General features: G+C 41.8%; 1 protein-coding gene and 1 long non-coding RNA gene across 4 annotated transcripts in view; one reads left to right on the forward strand and one right to left on the reverse strand.

Moving 5' to 3' along the window:
* The window catches only part of Sac1 (phosphatidylinositol-3-phosphatase SAC1), a 65,781-nt gene that overhangs the window by 19,875 nt on the left and 24,105 nt on the right, over nucleotides 1-21,801 (forward strand). For all 3 annotated transcript variants that reach the window (XM_037427543.2, XM_075877436.1, XM_075877437.1), the window contains exons 3-17: nucleotides 264-338; nucleotides 498-625; nucleotides 1,776-1,925; nucleotides 5,534-5,593; nucleotides 5,667-5,700; nucleotides 6,103-6,290; nucleotides 7,342-7,428; nucleotides 7,518-7,586; nucleotides 10,482-10,561; nucleotides 11,484-11,582; nucleotides 11,673-11,811; nucleotides 19,849-19,918; nucleotides 19,990-20,062; nucleotides 20,402-20,495; nucleotides 20,600-20,701. In XM_037427543.2, the coding sequence (XP_037283440.1) occupies nucleotides 264-338; nucleotides 498-625; nucleotides 1,776-1,925; nucleotides 5,534-5,593; nucleotides 5,667-5,700; nucleotides 6,103-6,290; nucleotides 7,342-7,428; nucleotides 7,518-7,586; nucleotides 10,482-10,561; nucleotides 11,484-11,582; nucleotides 11,673-11,811; nucleotides 19,849-19,918; nucleotides 19,990-20,062; nucleotides 20,402-20,495; nucleotides 20,600-20,701 (1,448 nt within the window). The remainder of the gene's footprint in view (nucleotides 1-263; nucleotides 339-497; nucleotides 626-1,775; nucleotides 1,926-5,533; nucleotides 5,594-5,666; nucleotides 5,701-6,102; nucleotides 6,291-7,341; nucleotides 7,429-7,517; nucleotides 7,587-10,481; nucleotides 10,562-11,483; nucleotides 11,583-11,672; nucleotides 11,812-19,848; nucleotides 19,919-19,989; nucleotides 20,063-20,401; nucleotides 20,496-20,599; nucleotides 20,702-21,801) is intronic.
* LOC142775700 (uncharacterized) lies at nucleotides 6,426-20,922 on the reverse strand. Its single transcript, XR_012886937.1, has 2 exons — nucleotides 20,826-20,922; nucleotides 6,426-6,694 (listed from the first exon to the last, which is right to left on the reverse strand). It is a non-coding gene; the product is annotated as an uncharacterized LOC142775700 (long non-coding RNA).

Genomic DNA, 21,801 nt, shown 5'->3' on the forward strand with positions numbered 1-21,801 from the left:
CTTGGCAGAGAAGTAGTCCTACAAGGTTTCTGGACTGCTATTTCAACAATCATCGTAGACTCAATATTTGCCTTTAGTGTCCCTTGAATTACCCCCAAAATCAAATGAACTGGGGTTAATTAATGGAAGTCTATTGTATATTAATGTGGCACGTTAAAATGCTACATGGGACTGTAAATTTTATTGATATCAATTTTTTCCTAAAGAGTCTTCTTTCAAATCATGTAGAAAATAATTGCCCTTTCTTTTCTTCTTTCCCTTAGCTAAGCCTGACATTCCTCCACACGCTGTAAAGAGAACAATTTATGGCATTGTTGGCATTATCCATCTGCTTGCAGGTAAGTAATTGCTTCACCATTTATGTCCTAGCTGTCATCACAAGGCTAAATTTTTTTGCAACAGCGTAAAAGTATTTTGGGCTTTTTCTGTGTGCACTTGAAAGATGTCGGCACTGATTTACTGTGATTTTCATTATTTTTACCCATTATATGTTTCAGGCCCGTACTTGATTGTGATTGTTGAACGGCGAAAAGTTGGTGATATCAACGGCCAAGCGGTATGGCGAATAAAAGCAACTGAAGCATATTCCTTTACAAGAACGTCATTACATCTTACTGAGCAACAGGCATGAATCATTTAATTATTCGTATTAAGAATCAATGGTTTTTGAAAATGACTCGAGGCTCTTTTCTTACCTGCTTATGTGATTTTAGTCTTGTTAAAGGGACCAACAACTGATTTTTTCCACCCAGTTTTTTCCGGTGAGACAGAAAGCTTACCCTTCGTAGTGTTTGTAGCTATAGTAGTTAATCCCAAAAGCACATAGTTACTTTATAAGTAGTATTCTTTTATCTGAAAGGCCCTGATCACGGATGTGCCCCTTTTGTCCAACAACGCTGAGAATTGATAGCGATGCCGGTAGCCTAGAGACTTGTCCGTGCTGTCATTGTTCTGCTTTCGTGGCAGTTCCTGTAACTATGCTTAGCCAAGGTTATTCTGAGCTTTACAACTATTTTTTGAAAATAACAAGCCGTTACAATGAGACGATGTGATTTTATACAGCTTCTCTGCATTTGTACAGCATTTTGTGCACCTGCGTCCAAGGTTGTTGCCCCTGCGTCATAGATGGCTTGTCCCGTTGTCGTTACTCTGTCGACACACAAGCCAAGCCAAGTTACCGAAAACTTCTCTGCACATATGTGCGGCCGTGCCGACTAGCAATACACATCATTTTTGAGAGAAATTGTGAATAGAAAAACCAGGTCGCTTCAAAATTATAGCGATTCAGAAACTTCGTGCACGGTTTCATGAGCACGCAGAAAAGTTGCTCAAGACGCGCCGACGATTACATCATGCGAAGGCAGCGCCACTTTAATGCGTACCACTAATGCAGCCATATGTGTACATTTTTAGGGACTGATATCGTATACTATAAACAAACAATATTTCAATAATAACAAGAAAATTGTTGACCGCGTATACTAGTTTGCGGTCACATAACAGGGCATGTCAGATAACTGAAGTTTCTGCCACCAGGTGGCACCACAGCTTGTTTTCGTGATTTTTAATGCAGAAATAAAAATATGACTCCACTTTTTGCGAGAAAAACAGGGTTCGTTTGAATCACTATAAGGGACAATCTTTCCATACGTGCAGTCATTTCATTTCATGTCCTGGGCAGTTGTCGGTCCCTTTAAGCTTTGCTGCCTGAACAGTCCTGTTTTGTTGTTACAGCTTTTGCTGTAATTAAGTGCATTAAACTTTCGTCTTTGCAGAACCAGTACAACAAGCAGTACACTGCTATGGTCCAAGATGTGTTGAGCACGCCAAACTTCTACTACTCTACTACTTATGACTTGAGCCACACTCTGCAAAAACTGTACAACACAACACCTGACTTCCTTCAGATGGGGCTCATGGAAAGAGTAAGTGCACTGTGTGGCCAAGCCAAGTGGATACATATTCGTGCTTCTGAATTCGCGGCATGTACTAGTTTAATAAAGATTAAAAATTCTTAGGCAGGTTGTTCATCAATTTTGTTTGCTATTCTCATTTTCTTATTTGGGTGTGATGATGGCTAAGATCACCTTTTAACAGTAACACTTACTGCATCCAATGAGGTAGAACAAGGGATTAGGAAACAAAGCAACATAAAAGTGAGGGGGGTTATGAGAGCAGTAAAAAGGGCACAGGTTTAGCACCTTCAAAAATTTTTGCTTAAGGAGAAATGTCTACATGGTGGTATAGTTTAAGGGACCATCGCTGCGCTAAGCTAATGGCAGCTTGGCCCCACCACTGGCTGGTAGCTCTATTGAGTATCGCGAAGGTGCAGTACACTTTGTGAGCCGTGCTCTTTTGACATCTTCCGCTGTCTGCGCTATGAGTTGCCGCAAAGCGAACCATTTACACAACAAAAGAGCACTGAGCATAATGCTCATTGCGCCTGCGTGGAACTCGTTGCAGCTGCCATCCTGTGGCGGCGCCAAGCTGCCGCTACATGCGCTGGTGTACCCTCCAACAGCGAACCGCTGTGTGGATAAATGACAGCAATAAAGAACTTTTGGGAGAAAAAAAAGGTTTTTGCTTTATTTGCATTGAGCCCTTATGGTTGGGGAAAAAAGAAATTCAAATAAACCCAAGGTCTGTAATGCAATCCAGCTTAAACATTGAAGCTTTTCATTATTCAATCAAGAATCGCCACAGAATTGAACTTGTACTAGTTGGAGGTTTGAGAATAAACACTAGTTATTAAACCAATGTGCAGGAGAGGTACAGCTGCACCAAGCTGTGCCAAAGTCGTCAAAAAGTGTTTTGGCTTGCACCCTACTTGCCACAAAACACTACGCAAGACCACCAAGGGTTCCAATTAAGGCCAGTTTTAGAAGGAAGCAGCAGTTAATGCCCTGTAGTTCTTTAACTTTATCTGCAATGAAAGAAAAAAAAAAGCAAAGTGCATGGAAAGGTTCATGCCAACCTAGAATGTTATTGAAAATGAGTTCTGCGGCAATCCGCAAAGTGGTGGAAGGGTTAAGAAAGGGAAAGAAGTCAACTACCCATCTGTAGCACGAAGCCACAAGGGAATCCGTACGGATCTCTCAAAGAAAAATGGTATTAGTTGCCAAAAAATTCGTCCTGGTCCGGGTTAGAGACGAATTTTTTGGCAGCTAAGAGCCTTCTTTCTGAGAAATCTATACAGATTTCCTTCTGGCTTCGTGCTACGAACGGGTGGTTCTTTGTGTGAAAGCACTGGCTCTAGAAACCTGATTACCATGAATAGCCATCAACAATGCCTAAAGCAGCAAGGGTGGCCTATCGGCTGTGTGAATCTTGGACTGCTCGACATTAGCTTTGGCCATTGGGGAATTATAGTATGCTTGTATATGTTTGAGTTATTGAGAGACTGCACGCACGTGGCATGCAATGAAACCATCTAGGCAAATGTGAACAGAGCTGCAGCTTTGCTTCCTTTGGTGTTACACGTTTCCCGCTTATGCTCGGTGAGTGAAAATTCTCATGGCATATGCACGAGCTGAATCGGAACACCTGAGCATGCCAGAGAAAAAGGTGATCAAAATAAAAACTTGCCAGCCCACATCTCATAGTGGAGAATCGTGAAGTAACTGGAGAGTCTTGTGCCTTTGGGTGTTTGAGCACCAAGAGTTGTTCGCCAAATAAATATCTTCCCCTGTGATGGGACTAAAGATGCTTTTATAGTAGTTTAAATTATGCAAGCTGCAGTTATTGGAAGTTCACTGTATGTGATAGACACATTAAAAAGACACTAAAGTCAAGTAACAAATAACGTCAGAGTGAAAGCTTAATGTAGGACTGCATCTAAAACAACCATATTATCAACAGTGCCCCATTTACCGAGAAATTAAGGTAAATGCAGAAGAACACAAGCGTCGCAGTAGGACATTTTCAAAATGATACCGATGACATCAGACGGACCGCCTACAATTCATCACTAGTAATCGATCTAACTGCACTAAATAAAGAACCTTCCGTGCATCTAGAGATGCAATAAAATTCTGCTTGTTCATTTTTTTATGATTCCTGAAAAAAGAACCACCGGACGTTACTATGGGAAATGGCGCGAGTGGTTAGAAAATTCAATTTCTGCGTGGTTACACGGAACAGGTGGTGCCATCTAGCGGGGTGCAGTTGAAATAAAAAACGTCTGCAATCTCGAAGCCAATGGCAAAAAATTTATCAATAACCGTTGTTGCTGCTGTGGCTCCTGCTGCTACTAGCGCAGTAAATCCGAGCAACGTTGTGCACGGCAACAGTGACGTGGGTCGGTCCGGTCGGTCCGCTTCTTGAGGCGGGTAATTTAAAGTGCGCTAACTCGATGCGGACCACTAAAGCGTGGTTTTATTTCAAAATAGGCCCTTCCTTGGCTCAAAAGTAACACTAAGAGGTTTCTGGACCACTATTTCAACAATCAACGTCGACTTAGTAGTTGCCTTTAGTGTCCCTTTAACAATGCTCACAACAGTGATTCGTACTTCTGAAATCAGAACTGCTTGAGTTGATCTTAAAAAGGATGGAACTTTGTTAAAAATGTAATTACTCATTTCATTAAAATTCCTTAGATTTTGGTTGTTTGACTCCAAATTTAAATATCACTGCTCTGCAAGTGTTCTCCCCAACCACTTCACCTGCTCCTAATAACCTGCTCGAAAATGATTTCTCAGCTCCAAAAATTGCTCTAAAACGTCTTTCACTTATCCCAGCTTTGAATTTATGAAGTTTTATTATTATTATTATTATTATTATTATTATTATTATTATTATTATTATTATTATTATTATTATTATTTTTGCAGTGGTTTAGGTATTTTTCATGTTTTTTGGATTTTTGGAACTTAGATGTCATTTTGAATGGTCACGTGATGGTGAATTATGTGATATGCAAGAATACTGGCTCATAAAACTACAACCAGGTGTTTATTCACAAAATTGTGATTTGTTCTGATATTACCTGTCCTAAAAAAATGCTTGACTAATCGTGTCAGAAGAAAATAAAAAAATTGTTCAGTTAGAGGTTATTGAGAGCAAAGGAAGACATGTGATGAAATGATGGGATAAGGTGATGACATTTTGGAAATTAGCTCTCCAACTACAACGGATGTTTAAATTGCACAAGCACAGCTTTATTTGAAAATTGGCACAGGGTGGGGTGTTACTATGTGCTGGATTTATGATAATTGTTAGTTTCCATACATTCACTTGTCAGCATGTAATGACAACAATTATGAGTGAATATTATGCAAGAATAGAAGGAAGACTTTAAAGCAAGGATGGCTTTGCAGGCTAGTTGGTATTGCATCAGCGCTTTATCTAGTATTTTTCTTCCTTTGGCCCCGTCTATGCGTGCCGTAATGTTTCCAAGAATTTGCAAGTACTGATAGCTTATTTCATCACTTTTGAGTGAATCATATTTCATGTGTTATCATTTAGCAGCTGCTTAGCAGAAGGTTGCACAGATTTTCTTTAATCTACTTACTTTAATATTCGTCTTTATCAACAGGCAGATCAGAGATTTGTGTGGAACCACCATTTGATGAGTGAGTTCAGCAACCAAGTAGAGGTACGTTGGATTCGCCACTAGTACTTAAATGTCACTTACAATTTTGTTTTTTTTTTTTTTTGCTCTCCTGCAGCTGCGGAAGTTCTGCCTTCCAATAATTCATGGATGTATCCTTTCGCCTTGTGAGCAACTCTGTCGTGTATGCTTTTATTATCAACTTTTCTTAGGGCATGTTGCAGAAATACGTTATTGGAGAGGAAGAAAGTGCTAATTGTGTTGCAGTAAGGGTTTAGTGTAGGTTACAGTTTTTACAGTGTGCTTACATGCTGTGGAATACTTAAAGTTTTGTCCGGTATCTATTGTATCAAGGAGCACATGCACCTTTATGTCACGTGAAACAGGTTTTATTATGTGCATTGCAGCGTGTGAGATCTTGAGGTGATGGGTTAATTACCTTTTGGGTAGCAAAAATGCATGAAGAGATTCAATTATGTTAGTTTTCAGCTGTGTCTTTCGAACTTCAGCTATGCAGGCAATTCCCAAAGTGATGCTCCTTGACTAACCTGCAGTTATTTACATCAAGCCATGTGCCATCAACGGTCATGGTTTCACATTTGCACTCATTTCACGCCGCAGTTGCTATAGGGCAGGCACACGCATGTTCATGAGGGGCTTGGACAGTGAAGGTCATGCTGCGAATTTTGTTGAAACTGAGCAGATCGTAGAAGGAGACAGTGCACGGAGCTCGTTTGTTCAGGTAGGACACCTGCACCACCTTCTTCTTGTCGTTAAGATATGCACCTCATATCTTACGCTTTTGTAGATGTCCAGTTCTTAATAGCAGCTGGTGATATTTCGTGAAACTTTTGAGAGTGTGACAAATCTATTTCCCTTTTGTTTAAGCATCAAAACTTTATTTGAAAGGATCCTGGACCACCCCTTATGCTTGGTGAAAAAAGGCATATTGCAGAAATGCACTGCTGTGAACAGCTCAGCCAAATCTTGCACTTGGGCTAAACAGTAAGAGCTTACAGGCAATACTCAAGGTTATCACTTTCTCCAGGGCCCGCTCCTCGCACAAAGGCATGTCTTCGCCCTCATCGGAGGTGCCGGCACCAGCTCTGATCCATCTTAGAGCAGATTGCTGCTATTGGCCAGTAGCTGAAATAAATCAAACGTGGCATTTGGATCAGATACGATTCTTTGTCATAGGGTGCCACCACATGGTAGTGCTAACATTGCACAGTAGCAAAACTCGCACGCACTGAAATTGCACTGGGTGTGAACTAAGGCATTTCATGATACACTCTGAAGTTCATGATGTGCACTGACGTAGCTTCTTGACCTTTTGTCAATACCCACAGTGTAGCTTTTAGTACACTGACCTGGACAAAAGAAGCGAAAAAGCACTTGAAGCGTTTGACTAGTCCCTGTAACTCTGCTCAATGTTGACAGGTTTGAAAAATTTTGACAGCAATTTATTAACGACACTATAAACTGATGCTGAGCTGCATTCGATTACTACTAAAAAAGTGTTTCAGGGACGAGTTGATCTAGAGCATAGTAAAAGTCTTTTTTACTAGCAATCTGGCTTTTTTTTTTCATTTTGATTTATCAGTTTGCTTGTATTTAAAGATATTTATTGTTTTGGTACATGATTTTTTCACTTGTTGCAGTATGAGTAACATGCAATAGATTTATAGGATTTGGCAAAGTGAGACATTAGTTATATAAGTAATTAAAGGGGAGGCATAAGAGGTCACTGTATGATGTCACTTTTTGCTATGGTCTTTCAACTTTGCTTTCAGACAAGGGGCTCAATTCCTTTGTTTTGGTCCCAATTGCCTAACCTGAGGTACAAGCCTTCTCCAACCCTGACTACCGGGCTCAACCATGTGAGTGTTGTGCTGGTTTTTATTTTTCATACAAAGGTGTTTTTTCTTATGGAAATATGTATGTAAACACGATTCTTTGATCTTTCCAGCTTGAAGCATTCCAGAAACACTTTGACAATCAGATTTATACATATGGAAATCAAGTAATAGTCAGTCTGGTGAGTGGGAATAGTTTGCTTTGTAGTAAAGGTTGACAGAGAACTAAAAAGATGAAAGAAGTGATACCTTGGTGGTGGTCCGGCTGCGCCATTTTGCTACAATTTTTCTTCTTTGCACCTTACTGCGCCCATTCAAACACACTTGAACTACCTGTACCTAAGTTTATGTTTTGCCTGCTTAAATGGCAGTGGAGCTTTTTTGGCCCAAAATATTCTGTCTGCCACCAAATACGCATAGCTTTTTATGATGCCACGAAACTTACTCTATCTCTTTCCACCGCTCCAGTTATCCTTGTTATAATTGGCTTATAATTAAGATGTCTGCTTGTGATCTCCATTAATTTACCGTTATGAATATTTATCTCTAATCTGGGAGCTCATTCCTCGTATTGAAGAACTGTATCTAATACGTATACAAGTGATTTTTTTTGCCCAGCAGCTGTTTGTACCTCTTATGTGTCGTGCGCTGTAAGTGGCATTTCTATGCACTAGTAATTTCTGAAGCTTTACATGACAGAAACATAAGGTGATTTACCCAAATCAAAATTCAGATCTGCTAGCTTGATATTTGGCAGAAGGAGAATTCCATGTCAATCGCACTACGTGAGATTCTTTATATACGTAATCCTTGGTATTGTATTTTTGTTATATGATAGTAACATAAAGCTGAAATGCGCGAGCACACGTCTGCCACAAAGTGTTGCCGCTGCTGCTTACGTATAGCGTAGTGCTCATCCTGCGATTTCATTGCTTAACTAGCAGAAAGCGTTGGCAAACGAGCACGCATAGACACTGTGCTATGTGGACATCGACCCACCACGAGCTACTAATAACAAGTGTCTATGGTCATGTGTCTGTTACGAATTGAGACCAGATTTTACGCAAATACCTGTTTTGTTTCTTGTGTTCTTATCACCTCATTTTGATATATGAACCGGATGTAGAGGTGAAGAGGGGTGTTTATAATGTGCTTATAGTGGGCCTAAAAATGCCTATTTTAGGCCTTCGAGCCTAAATTCAAATAGTAAGATATATTAAAAAGAAAGTTGCACCAACAAAGTTTTAATTGTGTGTATAGGTTGCTGATGCAAATTAGTATTCTTGAACCCATTTTCTAGCTGAGCCAAATTTCTTTAACAGCAAGCAGTGCAGTGTTTTACAAACTAGCAAGAAAAATTCAGTATATTTGACATTAAGCTGTTAGGCATATGGTGCCGTAAAATACCAAACAAGCATCCTCCCATCATCATCAGCCTTACTATGTCCACTGCAGAACAAAGGCCTCTCCCATGATTCGCCAGTCAACTCCCATAGTGAAGGATAATTCAGCAAGATTTATAGTGGTGGGGGACTTGCTCAGCCATGGGTCAAAATTCAAGATGGCAGTGAATGAGCCACTAAGAATAAAGGTTGCACACCCATGCTTCTAATGAAATGCTTTAGTCACTACGTATACATTCACTGTTTTCTCTCGGCCTCGTTTGGTGGATAGAAGCAGTATATGAACGAGTGAAAGTGTTGGGAGGATAGAAGAGGCCTCATATTTGAAATCTTCTTAAGTAGGGAGGGGGCTCTTCATTAGCGTTTTACGGTACTCGCCGATGAGAAAGTCTGAAAAAGTGAATGATGACCACTCTTCATTGAATTCACAATTCAAAATAAGGTCATTGGTCTGTTTAGTCATTTCATTTTTTGCTTAGTTACATGGCATCAACAAGGATCACTTGGTCTTCCTTGTTTCATGATGTCATAGCTTCATGATATTCATGGTCATCTGTTCTCAATCTTGACAGAAAATCTTTGTTTCTTGACGCAGGTTTTTCTGAAAGTTTATTTAGTTAGGTGGCACCAACGATCTCAGAAGTTTCAGTTGCTGTGGCACATTTCATCTTTGGCCTTAGTGTGTTATGAGACATTGAGGGAGCATGTCTTTCATTCTTTCAAGGCTGATATGGGAAAGAAAAAAATATTTTAAGGGTACTTTACGAGGGCACATTTTGCAACCTTTCTTCTTGGCCTTGCTTGCTATTTAAGACAAGTAAAAGGGGTTAGAAAGCAGTGCATTCATTCCCAACATTTATTTTTTAGCTTTAGCTGATAGCTTAAAAGTAGCTTCTTATGTAATGCCACCATGTCTTTTTTTTTTTTACTGCAGCATGTAGGTAATTTGTGTAGCCAATGGAGAATAGGCATGTTTTAAAATTGCTACATTACACAAGACTGTTATGTTTCTTGCATGGCCTGTATCTGTGTACCACCATTCAAGACATGATCACCGAACTGAGCTGTAGCTGAGACACAAACATCTGTGCTTTCTCCAGTAATATTCCAGCACCCTTCCAGTTAATGTAGGTTCGCATTTAGGTGTAAGGGTTCTAATATGAAATTGCGGTTGCCACTGATGTAATAGAGACTCGAGGAGCTGTATACAGAAACTTGTTGACAAGTGTGTTATTGAAGCAAAATTAAACTCGCTTATGAGTGCAGATAATGAAGCACTTTTATTTGAATATGTTTATCAGTTTGTTTTTGAAGATATTCTTAAATAAAAAATTTGCACTTATTTTGGAATTACTATAGATCTTTTTAGCTCTGGAAGGAACTTGAGAAACTGACTGCCATTCGAAATACATTAGGTATATGTGTAGTTACATGCTGGGTGGTTGTATGCAGACTGAAGTGTGTGTGTGCTTGTAATTCTCTCTGTAGCATTACAATACCAGTTTCACAATGTTTTTTGTTTCACTACTGTCGCTGGTATTTTGTGATGCTTATTGAGCATCATATGAGTGTGTTTGCCATATTTGCCTTCTCTTCTTTGTAGCATCCTTGCTTAATGCTAATCTAGGTATTGTCACAGTAATGTAACATTCTTTTCTTTTACTCTTTGTCTAGATTGACCAGAACGGCCCTGAGAGGACGTTAGGAAGGCAGCTGCAAGAAGTGGTGAACCTTGCCAACAACCCGAAAATCAAGTGGGTCTACAGAAATAGCTTTCACTTGTAATCTAGTGTCTCAAGTACAGATTTTGAAGTGTTTGTCCTAATTCAGACCAAAACTATCAAAATTATATGCTTGTGTATCTTTTAATCAAGTAAAGTTGATTTGTCACACTTCAAACTTAAACATTAAACATTAAAACTACAGTTGATTTGCAGCTAGAAAGTTCTTGTTCTCCCTCTGTTTCACTTTACTTGGGCATTCTACAGTAGCTCAGTAGCTGTTGTGTTCTGCTGCTGAATGCGAGATTACGCTTCGAATTTCCATTTCTGACAATGATGCTTCATTGGTAATGGAAAGCAGAAGCACTGTTTTACCCAGGTTTATTGCATCTTTAAGAACATGAAGTGTTCATACTTAACCCAGAGCCCTGAACTACAATTTACATGATAGTTGCAGTGTATCTTTAAAATGTTGTTTCAATACTGCTTGCCGTATATGAATTCAGACTTAGTAAATTTATTTCATGGTAGTTTAGCATTAATTTTATTTTTTCTTTTGCATCATGTTCTCTTTTGATTTTTGTTTCTCTCCTTTCTGATACCAATATCTTGCATTCAGCAGCAGAACACAACAGCTACTGAGCTACTGTAGAATGCCAAGTAAGGTGAAACAGAGGGAGAACAAAAGCTTTCTAGCGGCAAACCAACTGTAGTTTTAATGTTACCAAGTTTGAAGTGTGACAAATCAACTTTACTTGATAAGAAGATAAACAAAGAAATGAAATCATACTTTCGTGATTGTGTATGTAAATGGGTTTTGTGTAAGTGTGCGTCAAGTTGCATTAAAAGGTCTCATAACAGAAGAAAAAAACAGTGTGATTTTAAAGTATAATGAAGTGTTTTTGGGAGGAACGTTGACCAAGTTGGCTAGTACTCATATCTGTTTCTGTTGCAGATATGAGGCCTTTGACTTTCATCAGGAATGCAAGAAGATGCGGTGGGACCGCCTCTCCATACTAATGGACAGAATTTCTCAGGACCAAGATTCTTATGGGTGAGCCATTAACGTGGCTTTTTTTGCATTTTTTTCTGTATTCTATCCATTGATTAAAATATTATTACGCCTCCCGTTGCTTCATCACAGGTACTTCATGATGCTTTACGATAGCTCAGCACCTAGGCTACAGACTGGGGTGTTTCGCACAAATTGTATTGACTGCTTGGACCGGACGAATGTTGTGCAGTCACTCCTTGCGAGGCGAAGCCTTGAACAACAGCTTCTGGTGGGCCTGTTTTTTATAGTGAACTATTTTTATATCTGATCATTAGGAGCTTAGTGCATGCAGTGCCACATTTGTCATTTTTTTTCTGAAGATGAACAACTTGTGTCTGTGATACTGCAAAAAGTTTTATGGGAAATGTGGAGTCATTTAGAAAATATTGCTCGGCAAGGTTTGATCAAACTAAGGAAATTGTTGTGGTGTTTTCGAGTCTGTTTTTCAGGGATGCAGTCAAGTATCTTCAATCTGTTGCTCGTCTAAACGTTTTTCAAGATATCTTAAAATACATCTGTAAAGGATTACACCAGAACAAGGGGGTGAATGAGAAGGAGGGGAAAACAAAAGCTGAGTACATAGATGTGTCATATAAGTTCTCATGTTAGACCCAGGTATATACAGGGTGCCCCTACTAACTTGACACAGATTTTAAAAATATGCCTGTGCACTTCATCTCTGCATGACCAAATGCATGTTGCCGACTATTCTGTGGAGTTCTCCACACAATATGTTTTGTGTTCTCATTGATTAATTTGGTTTGAGAGAATTGAAACTGGGCAGAAAGTTAAAATGAGAATGTTAAGTTTGCAAAATGGTCCAGTTGGGCAGTTTCAAGCTTCCTATTATTACATATTAGTGTTTTTCTGCTTCTTGCAGATACCCACAAAATGAAAAAAAAAGTTAACTCATGTCATGCCTGTTGTAGCCGGCGAGCAAGGCGACGCTGGACTCAGTTGGTGGCGAAGGTTTAATGTGATAAGCAAGCGGCTCGCATGCCAATATAAGTACAGGCACATGACGTAGCCTGTGACGTCAGTACGGCGCATCATACGTTGGCTACTACATCTCTTCCCCCTTTATTTAGCAGCATAGCCAAAACGTTCGGGAGGCTTTTGAATTCTTGTGCTTCGTCGCAATTCAGGTGGCGCGACGTTTTCTTGGGAGCTGGCGTCAGGCGCCTGCTGTGATGGCAGTTGCGTCACGCTGGCTCGGTCAGGTGGCGGAAGTCGTTGCTCTGGTGCAGGCCCGTCCGGCGGTGATGCGGTGTCGCTGTCGCTTTGTGACGGAGTGGAACCCGGCTGTGCCATGCGGGTTTGCTCAGGAATCCACACGTTTCTGGGAAGAGGAGCAAGGCATGTGTTAGGAACAATATCGTCCGCATGCAGAAAGCGCTCGTGGTCTTCGATTCGGACTATGTATGTTCCTTTGCTAACTCATCGCACAACTGTTCCTTCCAACCAACGTGGATCACTTGGTCGGTTTCCTCGCACACGAACGTTGTCGCCAACCTCGAACTCCCTCCATGAAGTATGGGTTTCCTGACCATGTCTTCGAGCTATATTTGCTTCGGCACGTTTCGCTAGCTCTGGATGCAAGATGCTCAGCCTCGTGCGGGGCCTCCATGAGAGAAACAGTTCGGCTGGCGTCTTACCGGTCGTCGAACACGGTGTGTTTCGGTAGGTGAACAGGAACTGGTCTACCCGATGTTGCATCGTCCGAGTCACTCCCGTGTTCTGCTCGTCCCGTAGCTGTTTGATGAAGCTTCGCTTGACGGTCTGGACAAGCCTCTCCGCCGTGCCATTTGAAGCTGGGTGGTAAGGTGGTGTTTTGGTGTGCTGCACTGCATTGGAGTTGAGAAAATTTGTGAATTCAGCAGACACAAATTGCGGCCCATTGTCAGTCACAATTCTCTCGGGAAGCCCAAATGCAGCAAAAACAGTGCGGAGTTTTTCAACTGTCACCTGTGCTGTAGTGGACTTCATGTGCAGAACATCCACCCACTTGGAGTGCACATCGACAAGCACTAAAAACCAGTCGTTCTTGTAGTAGGCAAAATCCAGGTGAACTCTCTGCCACCTGCAGGTTGGGGATCCCCACGATAACATCGGCACGTGGGGCGCTGAGTTCTGCGTTAGTTGGCAAGTTGAACAACCTCTTACAGTTTCTTCAATGCGGTCGCACAACTTTGGCCACCACACATGGCTTCTTGATAGCATTTTCATGCGAGTGATGCCTGGATGCCCTTCATGCAAAAGCGATAAGACTTCATTCAGATTGTATCGCTTCAGGTATAACAACCCGAGTTCCCCATGTTATACAACCACAGTCTACCGACAGTTCGTCTTTCCGCGAGAAGAATGGGGCTACGTTGTCTTCTGACACGTACGATGGCCATCCATTCAAAACATACATCAGCACCTTAGACAAAACTGGGTCTTTTTGGGTTTCGTCACTGATCCTTTTCGCAGATAGTGGTACGGCTTCTACTGCTGAAAAGAAGTGAATGTAGTCGCTTTCGTCGGTGTCGTTCGGAAGCGGTAATCGCGATAACGCGTCCGCGTTTGCTACTTGGGCTCCCTTTCTGTACACCCATTTGTAGCGATATGCAGCTAGCACTAGCATCCAGCGCTGCATGCGTGCTGCTGCCATTTGCTGAATTGGCTTTGTTTGCCCCAGCAGTCCCTCCAGGGGAAGGTGATCGGAATAAATGGTGAATTCACGGCCGTAAAGATACTTGTGAAACCGTTTGATTCCGAAAATCACAGCCAACGCTTCCTTTTCTATGTGTGCGTAGCCACTTTCGGCCTTGCTCAAAGTGCGTGACGCATAAGCTATCGGCCTTTCTTCCCCGTTCACGACATGAAACAACACTGCGCCAACCCCGTAAGGAGAGGCGTCGCAGACTAATCCAAGAGGCTTCTTTGGGTCATATAATGTTAGCACGCTCGCTTGCGTAAGGAGGCTCTTACTCTTCGCGAAGGCTTTTTCTTCTTTTGCGAACCAGACCCACTTCTTATCCTTCTGAAGCAGTGCATACAAAGGCTTTAGCCTCGAAGACATGCTTGGCATGAACTTGGAGTAAAAAGTTATCATGCTGAGGTACGCTTTAAGCTCACTGATGTTCTTAGGTGTGGGTGCTTCCCTTATGGCTTCAACCTTCTCGACGCACGGGTGCACACCATTTTCGTCAATGATATGCCCAAGATATTTGACAGAATCCAAGAAAAACTTGCATTTTTCCTTTCTCACTTTTACGCCGTGGTCCCTGAAAACCTGCAGGACTGCTTCCACCCGGGCCAGGCATTCGGTATGCGATGCTCCCGTGATGAGGACGTCGTCGAGGTAGCATACCACTCCCGGTAGTCCTTTCAACAGCTCGTTCATGATTGCCTGGAAAACTGCAAGTGCACTTGAGATTCCGTACGGCATTTGAACATACTGGAACAACCCCATGTGAGAGTTTATAGTCAGCAAGGGTCGCGAGTCAGGGTGCACCTCGATTTGCTGATATGCCGTCGAAAGGTCCAGAACGGTGAAAACCTTGCCCCCAGCCAGTGTCGTGAACAAATCCTCCACCGCGGGCAGTGGGTAATGGTCGGTCTTCACACATGGATTCACCGTCAATTTATAGTCTCCACACAATCGTACTGTGCCGTCTGGCTTGTGAACAGCTACCAGCGGCGTGGCCCAGTCGCTGCTGGTTACGGGCACCAGTACGCCCTCTTTTTGCAACTTGCCTAGCTCATGCTCGACAGGTTCACGAATGGCATACGGCACAGACAGCGCCTTGCAAAAGACTGGCATGCTTCCTTCCTTAAGCACCAGTTTTGCTCGGTAACCCTTTATCAACCCTAAACCAGGTGAAAAAACGCTGGCATACCTTGACAGGATGCTGTCGACAGACGGTTGTGCGTGCACCTCGTGAATGCTGTTTAGGTCCATTCCGAGGTTCGCAATCCAGTCGCGGCCTAGGAGTGCTGGCTTCTCTCCTGGTACCACGATGATTGGCAGGACTTTCTGCTGTCCCTTATAATCGACCAAAACCTCCGCTTGGCCTTTCACTTGTAGCGTCGCTCCGCCGTAAGTCTTGAGCTTCATCTCGCACTTCGCAAGCTGCGGCGGCTGCTTTAGCTGCCGGTAAATGCATTCCGGAACGAGTGATACGGCTGCGCCCGTATCTACTTGCATCTTCACAAGCTGGCCGGCTATCTGTACTTCAACTTGATATGGTTGTTCCGTGCCCACCAGATACACACCGTGCAGCAGCAGCTCTGTGCTTCCGCTCGCTTCGTCACTCACGTTCTGGACGGTGCCAGGCGCCGGTTGCTTGCATCTGCACATGCGCGCCAAATGTCCCACGCGCTTGCAAAGATGGCATTTGAATTTACGATAACGGCAGCTACGGGCGTCATGCTCTTGACCGCATCGATAGCAGCTTTGCATTGAACAGTTCTTCGGCTTGCTGGCAAACTCCGGTTCCTTCCCCGTCTTCTTTAGAGCGTGAATGTCGGCCTCCGTATTCGCAGTTGGTCGGAATCCCCTCGACTCCCGCTCAGCTAGCTCAACGCTCTTAGCAAAAACGCAGGCCGATTCGAACGTCAGTTCCTTCCTCTTCAGTAAACCCGTCTGAATGGTGGAATTCCGTAACCCAGCGACGAACCGGTCCCGTAAAGCGTCGTCGAGAAACGTACCGTAGTTGCACTTGGCTGCCATGTGCTTCAGCGTGACTGCAAATGCCGCGACGGACTCCCCTTCTCCTTGGTACCTCCTGTTGAATTTGAAACACTCCGCAATGACTTGACTTGAAGGCTCGTAGTGGCCACTCAGCACTTTCACCAAGTCCTCGAACGTCTTCTCTTGAGGTTTTGCAGGTAGAAGAAGGTCCTTGAGCGTCTTGTACGCTTTCTTTCCTATGGCAGAGATGAAGGCTGACTTTTTAAGTTCTTTGTCTTGTACGCCGGCTACTTTGCAATAGTGCCCAAACCGTTCTACATACGATGCGAAATCTTCGTCTCCTTCTTTTATGAAGGCGTCAAATTCCCACGTCTTCGCCATACCTTGCCTTTCGCCTTCCAGCTGTCGTTGCTCACAGGATCCGCCCCCGTCGTTCGGTGCAGCCTATCCCATCCTCGTCGCCATCTGTTGTAGCCGGCGAGCAAGGCGACGCTGGACTCAGTTGGCGGCGAAGGTTTAATGTGATAAGCAAGCGGCTCGCATGCCAATATAAGTACAGGCACATGACGTAGCCAGTGACGTCAGTACGGCGCGTCATACGTTGGCTACTACAATGCCCACTTGTGTGCCATAGTTGCAGTGCTCTCTCTATTCTACCTGCAACTGATAACAGTGTTCAGCCACGTGTACTGGGGCTCAAAAGTTGGTAAGATAGCGACAATGGTGAGACTGTGCAACAATGGACTTGTCGATAGTGCCTGCACTAATGATAACCACTGCATCTGCTTCACACTGTCATTAAATGTGGCCAGGGAAGGATATCGTTTGTACGTGGAATATCAGGGAGCACAGCAATATTGTCTGTATGTGGGTGTGTCATTTATTGTGTTTTTTTTTCAGGCATGTGCTGTGTTTCCGGAAAGCCCGAATACTTACTAGGAGACAGAAAGTTTAAAATGGTCTAAGCGGGCACTTAGCAAACAAATTTGCAACTTTCAAATTTAAATTTTTGTCCAGCTTAATTGCTTTAGAAGTTAATTTATCAATGTTGCCTAATTGACCTTTTAATCAGAACACTAGGAATAATGTAACTTACACCATGCAGTAGTTGGCAACATACATTTGGTAGCATCATTGTAAAGTACAATTATAATTTGTTTTGCCATTGGAAATGTTCGGGCTATCAAAGCTACACTGTTTTTGCTGTTGCTGTTAAACAAGGTATCTAATCTGAAGGTACGAATTGTATTTAATGACAATAAGATATTTTGGCAAGGTGCTGGTTTGAAAATATGAATGGCTCGTGCAGCACTGCTCTTATTTGCCCTTCATAAAGACAAGTTTACTTTGTAAGGCTTCATCATAATGTGTTGAAGCATACCACTTGCTGCCTACATCTCATATAGCAAGTTTGCTTGAAAGTTGAACCCCCTTGTAAAAGACTGATGTAAGATAAATGGGTATAAAAAACACCACTGTGCCTTTATTAAAACAGGGGTTGATAAGAAAATGCCTACGCACCCTCCTCATAAAGACAGCTCAGATAAAAGACAAGAATTGCTCTCTGGTGTATATGTCTCTTACAAAAAGGCTCAACTGTATAAGAAACTACATTGTGGTTCCCTTTAGACTTCATTTGTATCCAGGTTCAGCTATACAGTTATTTCATACACTCATTTCTCTTGTACTCGTTACTGTGCCATGGGAAATGGTCAATTTGATTAGTAGCTTTTCAACACACTGGCAAATATTGACTTTAAGGTTTCTTTATAGGAAACCACTAGATGAAGAGCATGCTTCTATCTTTTGTAAGCTTTGTCATTTTTTAGGACATTGGTGAACCCTCAAGTTCAAGGATTTCTAGGCCAGGCATGATGTAGACTGGCTAGTGCCTCTCGCACTTTCTGAGTCAGGTGCAAAGTATGCTAATTATCCGACTTGACTGCATGATATATTTAAATTTTAGAATCCCTTGGGACTTGGCGAAGTCTGTTGGTTTGCCAACTTTTCTACTCTCGTGGTTTTACTGTTTTACTTCTGCAGGGATGTGGAATAGAAAATAGTGAGACTGCGTTGAATATCAGTTAAATAATGCCATGCAGTAATCAGATATTACGTATCTTTTTAATAATATGCAGCCTTGTATGCCAATAAGGAACTTCTAAGCCACCCACTGCTTATTGGCAAGCAAGGCATTTCTCTCTTTTTCACAACCCTCTGCATTGACACTCCTTGCCACAAACATTTATATCCAGCAGGCATTTCCATCATCGAGTTGGCATGCTTTTCTAGTTGACTTTCAGTTACTCAATGCATTGTGGTTTGACATCTGATTTTATCCACACAAGTACGTAGTGCGATACTTTCTACAGTGCAGCGATAAAATCAATTGATGTCATAGTTTATGGTGCCCTTGTTATATCTAGATTATATCAAGTAAACATACTGAAATTTAATTGGAATTCAATAAAGTGGGCTCTCCAAGTGTATTTATGTACCATGCTCATATAAATAACTTGTTTTGCATCACTGTGGTCACTGTGGTAAAAGGTACTCTTTGGCTTTCCTTCTATATTTGTGTGTAATTGATAATTTGAAGGGTTTGAGAACTATATTGGAAAAATATCTAGTTGGTAAATATAGTTAATTCAGTATTTAAAAGTTCAAAATAATCCCACGCACCTGCTGACTATTATTAGAATACTGTATGTGCAATGTGCAAAAAATCCTGCTAGACAAGTGGTGTTATTCTATCAGGTAATGAATAACGTGGCCAACATAGTGCCAAGGCAGATTAGATGGTTCCAGTGCCTGACAAGTACGCACAGCTGCCTATAGAGATTCCCTTGGCACTACTTACATTAAATACCATATATTCTTGCATATAACTTATTCCTGCAAATAATGTCACAATTCCAACTAGAAATACCAGAAAAATACACTAAAAAAAACTCATGTTGCCATGATAGCATCTGTGCATTATCATGAGCAGTGCAGTGAAGCCAACTTATGCACTGAAAATTCATTATTTTTTAAAAGTTGTATATCGAATTATCTGATATATCAAATTCCCGTCCCCCGTCGTCCCCCACCACCCCGAGTTTGATATATGTGGCTTCTGCTGTACTTCTAAAATTAAATCATTGATTGCCAGCCTGCTACTTCGGTGTATTCAGAAAAAAAAATGACTGAGAGGAGAATTACTTGCACTTTCCTTGTCTACGCAGTGAAACCAAAAACCTAAATGAAGTTCGCACTGCGTACTTGATGCATGTTCCTCGAGCTGTGTTGTAGTCAGCTACGTTTGTCGGCTTTATACCTTGGAGCTTGACTTGTCACCCCCACCTATAGTTGCTTAAAAATTTAATACTGTGTAAAGCAAGTTATATAAAGAAACTGCTATAAACTACGTACTTATAAGTAAATATAGGTGCATTATTGGCTGCTGCAGCATTTTTAAAAATCTTGATGTAATGTGGGTGCCATGTGTGGAAAATGCTGCGACTTCTATTGAAGGTATTTTTTAACAGGCAGGATTGGCATTGTTCGTACTGGTTTATTCTTAAAACATGGCTCCTTTCCCTCTAGCGAATGGGTATCCTTGCGCCTGGAGAAACCATAAAGCAGCACCCTGGTTTTGAAGCCCTCTACAAGAACGGTATAAAAGAAAAGCTAGCTTCGCTGTGCTTTGTAACTCGCTGCACTACTAATTTATCTGTAATATTGCAGTCTGGGCAGACAATGGCGATTTCTGCAGCATCCAGTATGCAGGCACCGGAGCCCTCAAGACTGACTATACAAGGCAAGCCCGACTATATTGCTCTAGCTGGGGTTAAAATAGCTTGTCATACTTTGGTGGTACATGATGAAGTAACGAATACATATTGGGAGAGTAGAAAAAAAAGAAAACACCAAAGGCTGTGACACTTCACCTTGGAGAGTAAAATAATCGTGTTTTCAGGAGTGGTACTATCAGCTTTGACTACAAGAAATAAAAAGCAAGTCTTTGTGCTCATCTTATCAATGAACACTTTTTATTTAGATTACACTGTGCAAGCATTTTATGTAAGGAAGTCGTATGACTCTGCATGTATAAAATCTGGATTACAAACTATCTGGGATTCACCATGTTTCGTTCAAGGACTGGGAAACGCACCATCTTTGGAGCAATGAAAGATGGCTACAACTCTGGTGTCCGCTACATCAAGAACAATTTCTATGATGGCTTCAGGCAGGCAAGTTCTGTATTTTGCTTACTCGTTATCTCTCTCTCTTTCACTGGAAGCATTTCTTTGCTGCACCATATACTATGGTAAATGTGAAATTCCTTGCATTGCAGGATGCCATTGATCTATTCCTTGGAAACTACCGGGTCCAAGAAGGTGAAGGGGCAACTGTTTCTTGTCCACTTAAGGTTCACAGGGAAGGAAAGTACTGGCTGGTAAGTTGGAAGTAATGCTTGTGATTAAACCAACATTAAGTAACCCCTTGTCTAGCTCCACTTGAAAAGATTCCTGAAGCCATTTTTGTTTTGGATATCCCATTTAATTTTCCATTTTTCTCACCATATTGTCATTGGCTTGGAGATGACTTGCGTGATGCCATGCCATCGTTATCAGTGAGATGGGTCATCCTGTTTAGAGCAAATTGTAAAAGCTTAAAGCAAAATATTGACCTTTATAAGGGCCCTGTAACACTTTTACAGGTAACCATCAAATGGTTTCATTAACCAAATTAATTGGCTCTGGAATTGGCTGCTGGAAAATTTTTTAAAATCTGTCTATTATGGTCATACTAGTTACTATGATTGCCTTCTCTCCTCTCTCGTTCGGACGAGTGGGCTGGAAGCTAAGTATAGAGGGATAGCATGGGGGAAAAGAGTTACTTCACGCGTGTGTCATGACTCATGACCTTGGACACTTATTAATATTATTTTTCTTCAAATGTGCGGCTTACTTGGTGGAATCACAATAGTGTGTGTGAGCACTTGACAGCTTCCCATGGGGGCCTCTGTGACTATGCAGCTCACGATGCTCAAACTATCCAATGGTCGTGAATTGGGGTAGATGGTGCGATCATTAGGGTATGTGGCATCATTTGTAGAAAGGAGGGGATGATTTTCAGCTGACGTTGAAAATTTTAAATTCCTGGCCACGTTCTATGCTACGATGTTTGGCTCACGTGTTTTCAGGAGCCTAGGCTATTGATCGACAGCTTTTTCTGGCCATGCTGAAAAAGTGTTGCTGGGCCTCTTCAAGAGCAATGTTGCATTAGGTTAGTTGGGTACATTATTCTTGTAGAATAGAAAGGTTGTGAGCAGAAACTTAGTTTGACATGAGGGGCACAATAACAAGATGTCATCGAAGGCTAAGATAATATCTTGATGTTCACTTCAAATCGTAATGTATATTGGCAATTATTATAACGAAGGTATAGGTAATTATCTGTTTGGTACTCTTTACAGAGTAAGTTTGATGCAATATCTGTGATTTTACTGTTATTTTCATACATTTTTGTATGTTTTTGACCATATCCAGACCC

This window comes from Rhipicephalus microplus, chromosome X (assembly GCF_043290135.1).
Source record: "Rhipicephalus microplus isolate Deutch F79 chromosome X, USDA_Rmic, whole genome shotgun sequence".
Taxonomy (NCBI): domain Eukaryota; kingdom Metazoa; phylum Arthropoda; class Arachnida; order Ixodida; family Ixodidae; genus Rhipicephalus; species Rhipicephalus microplus.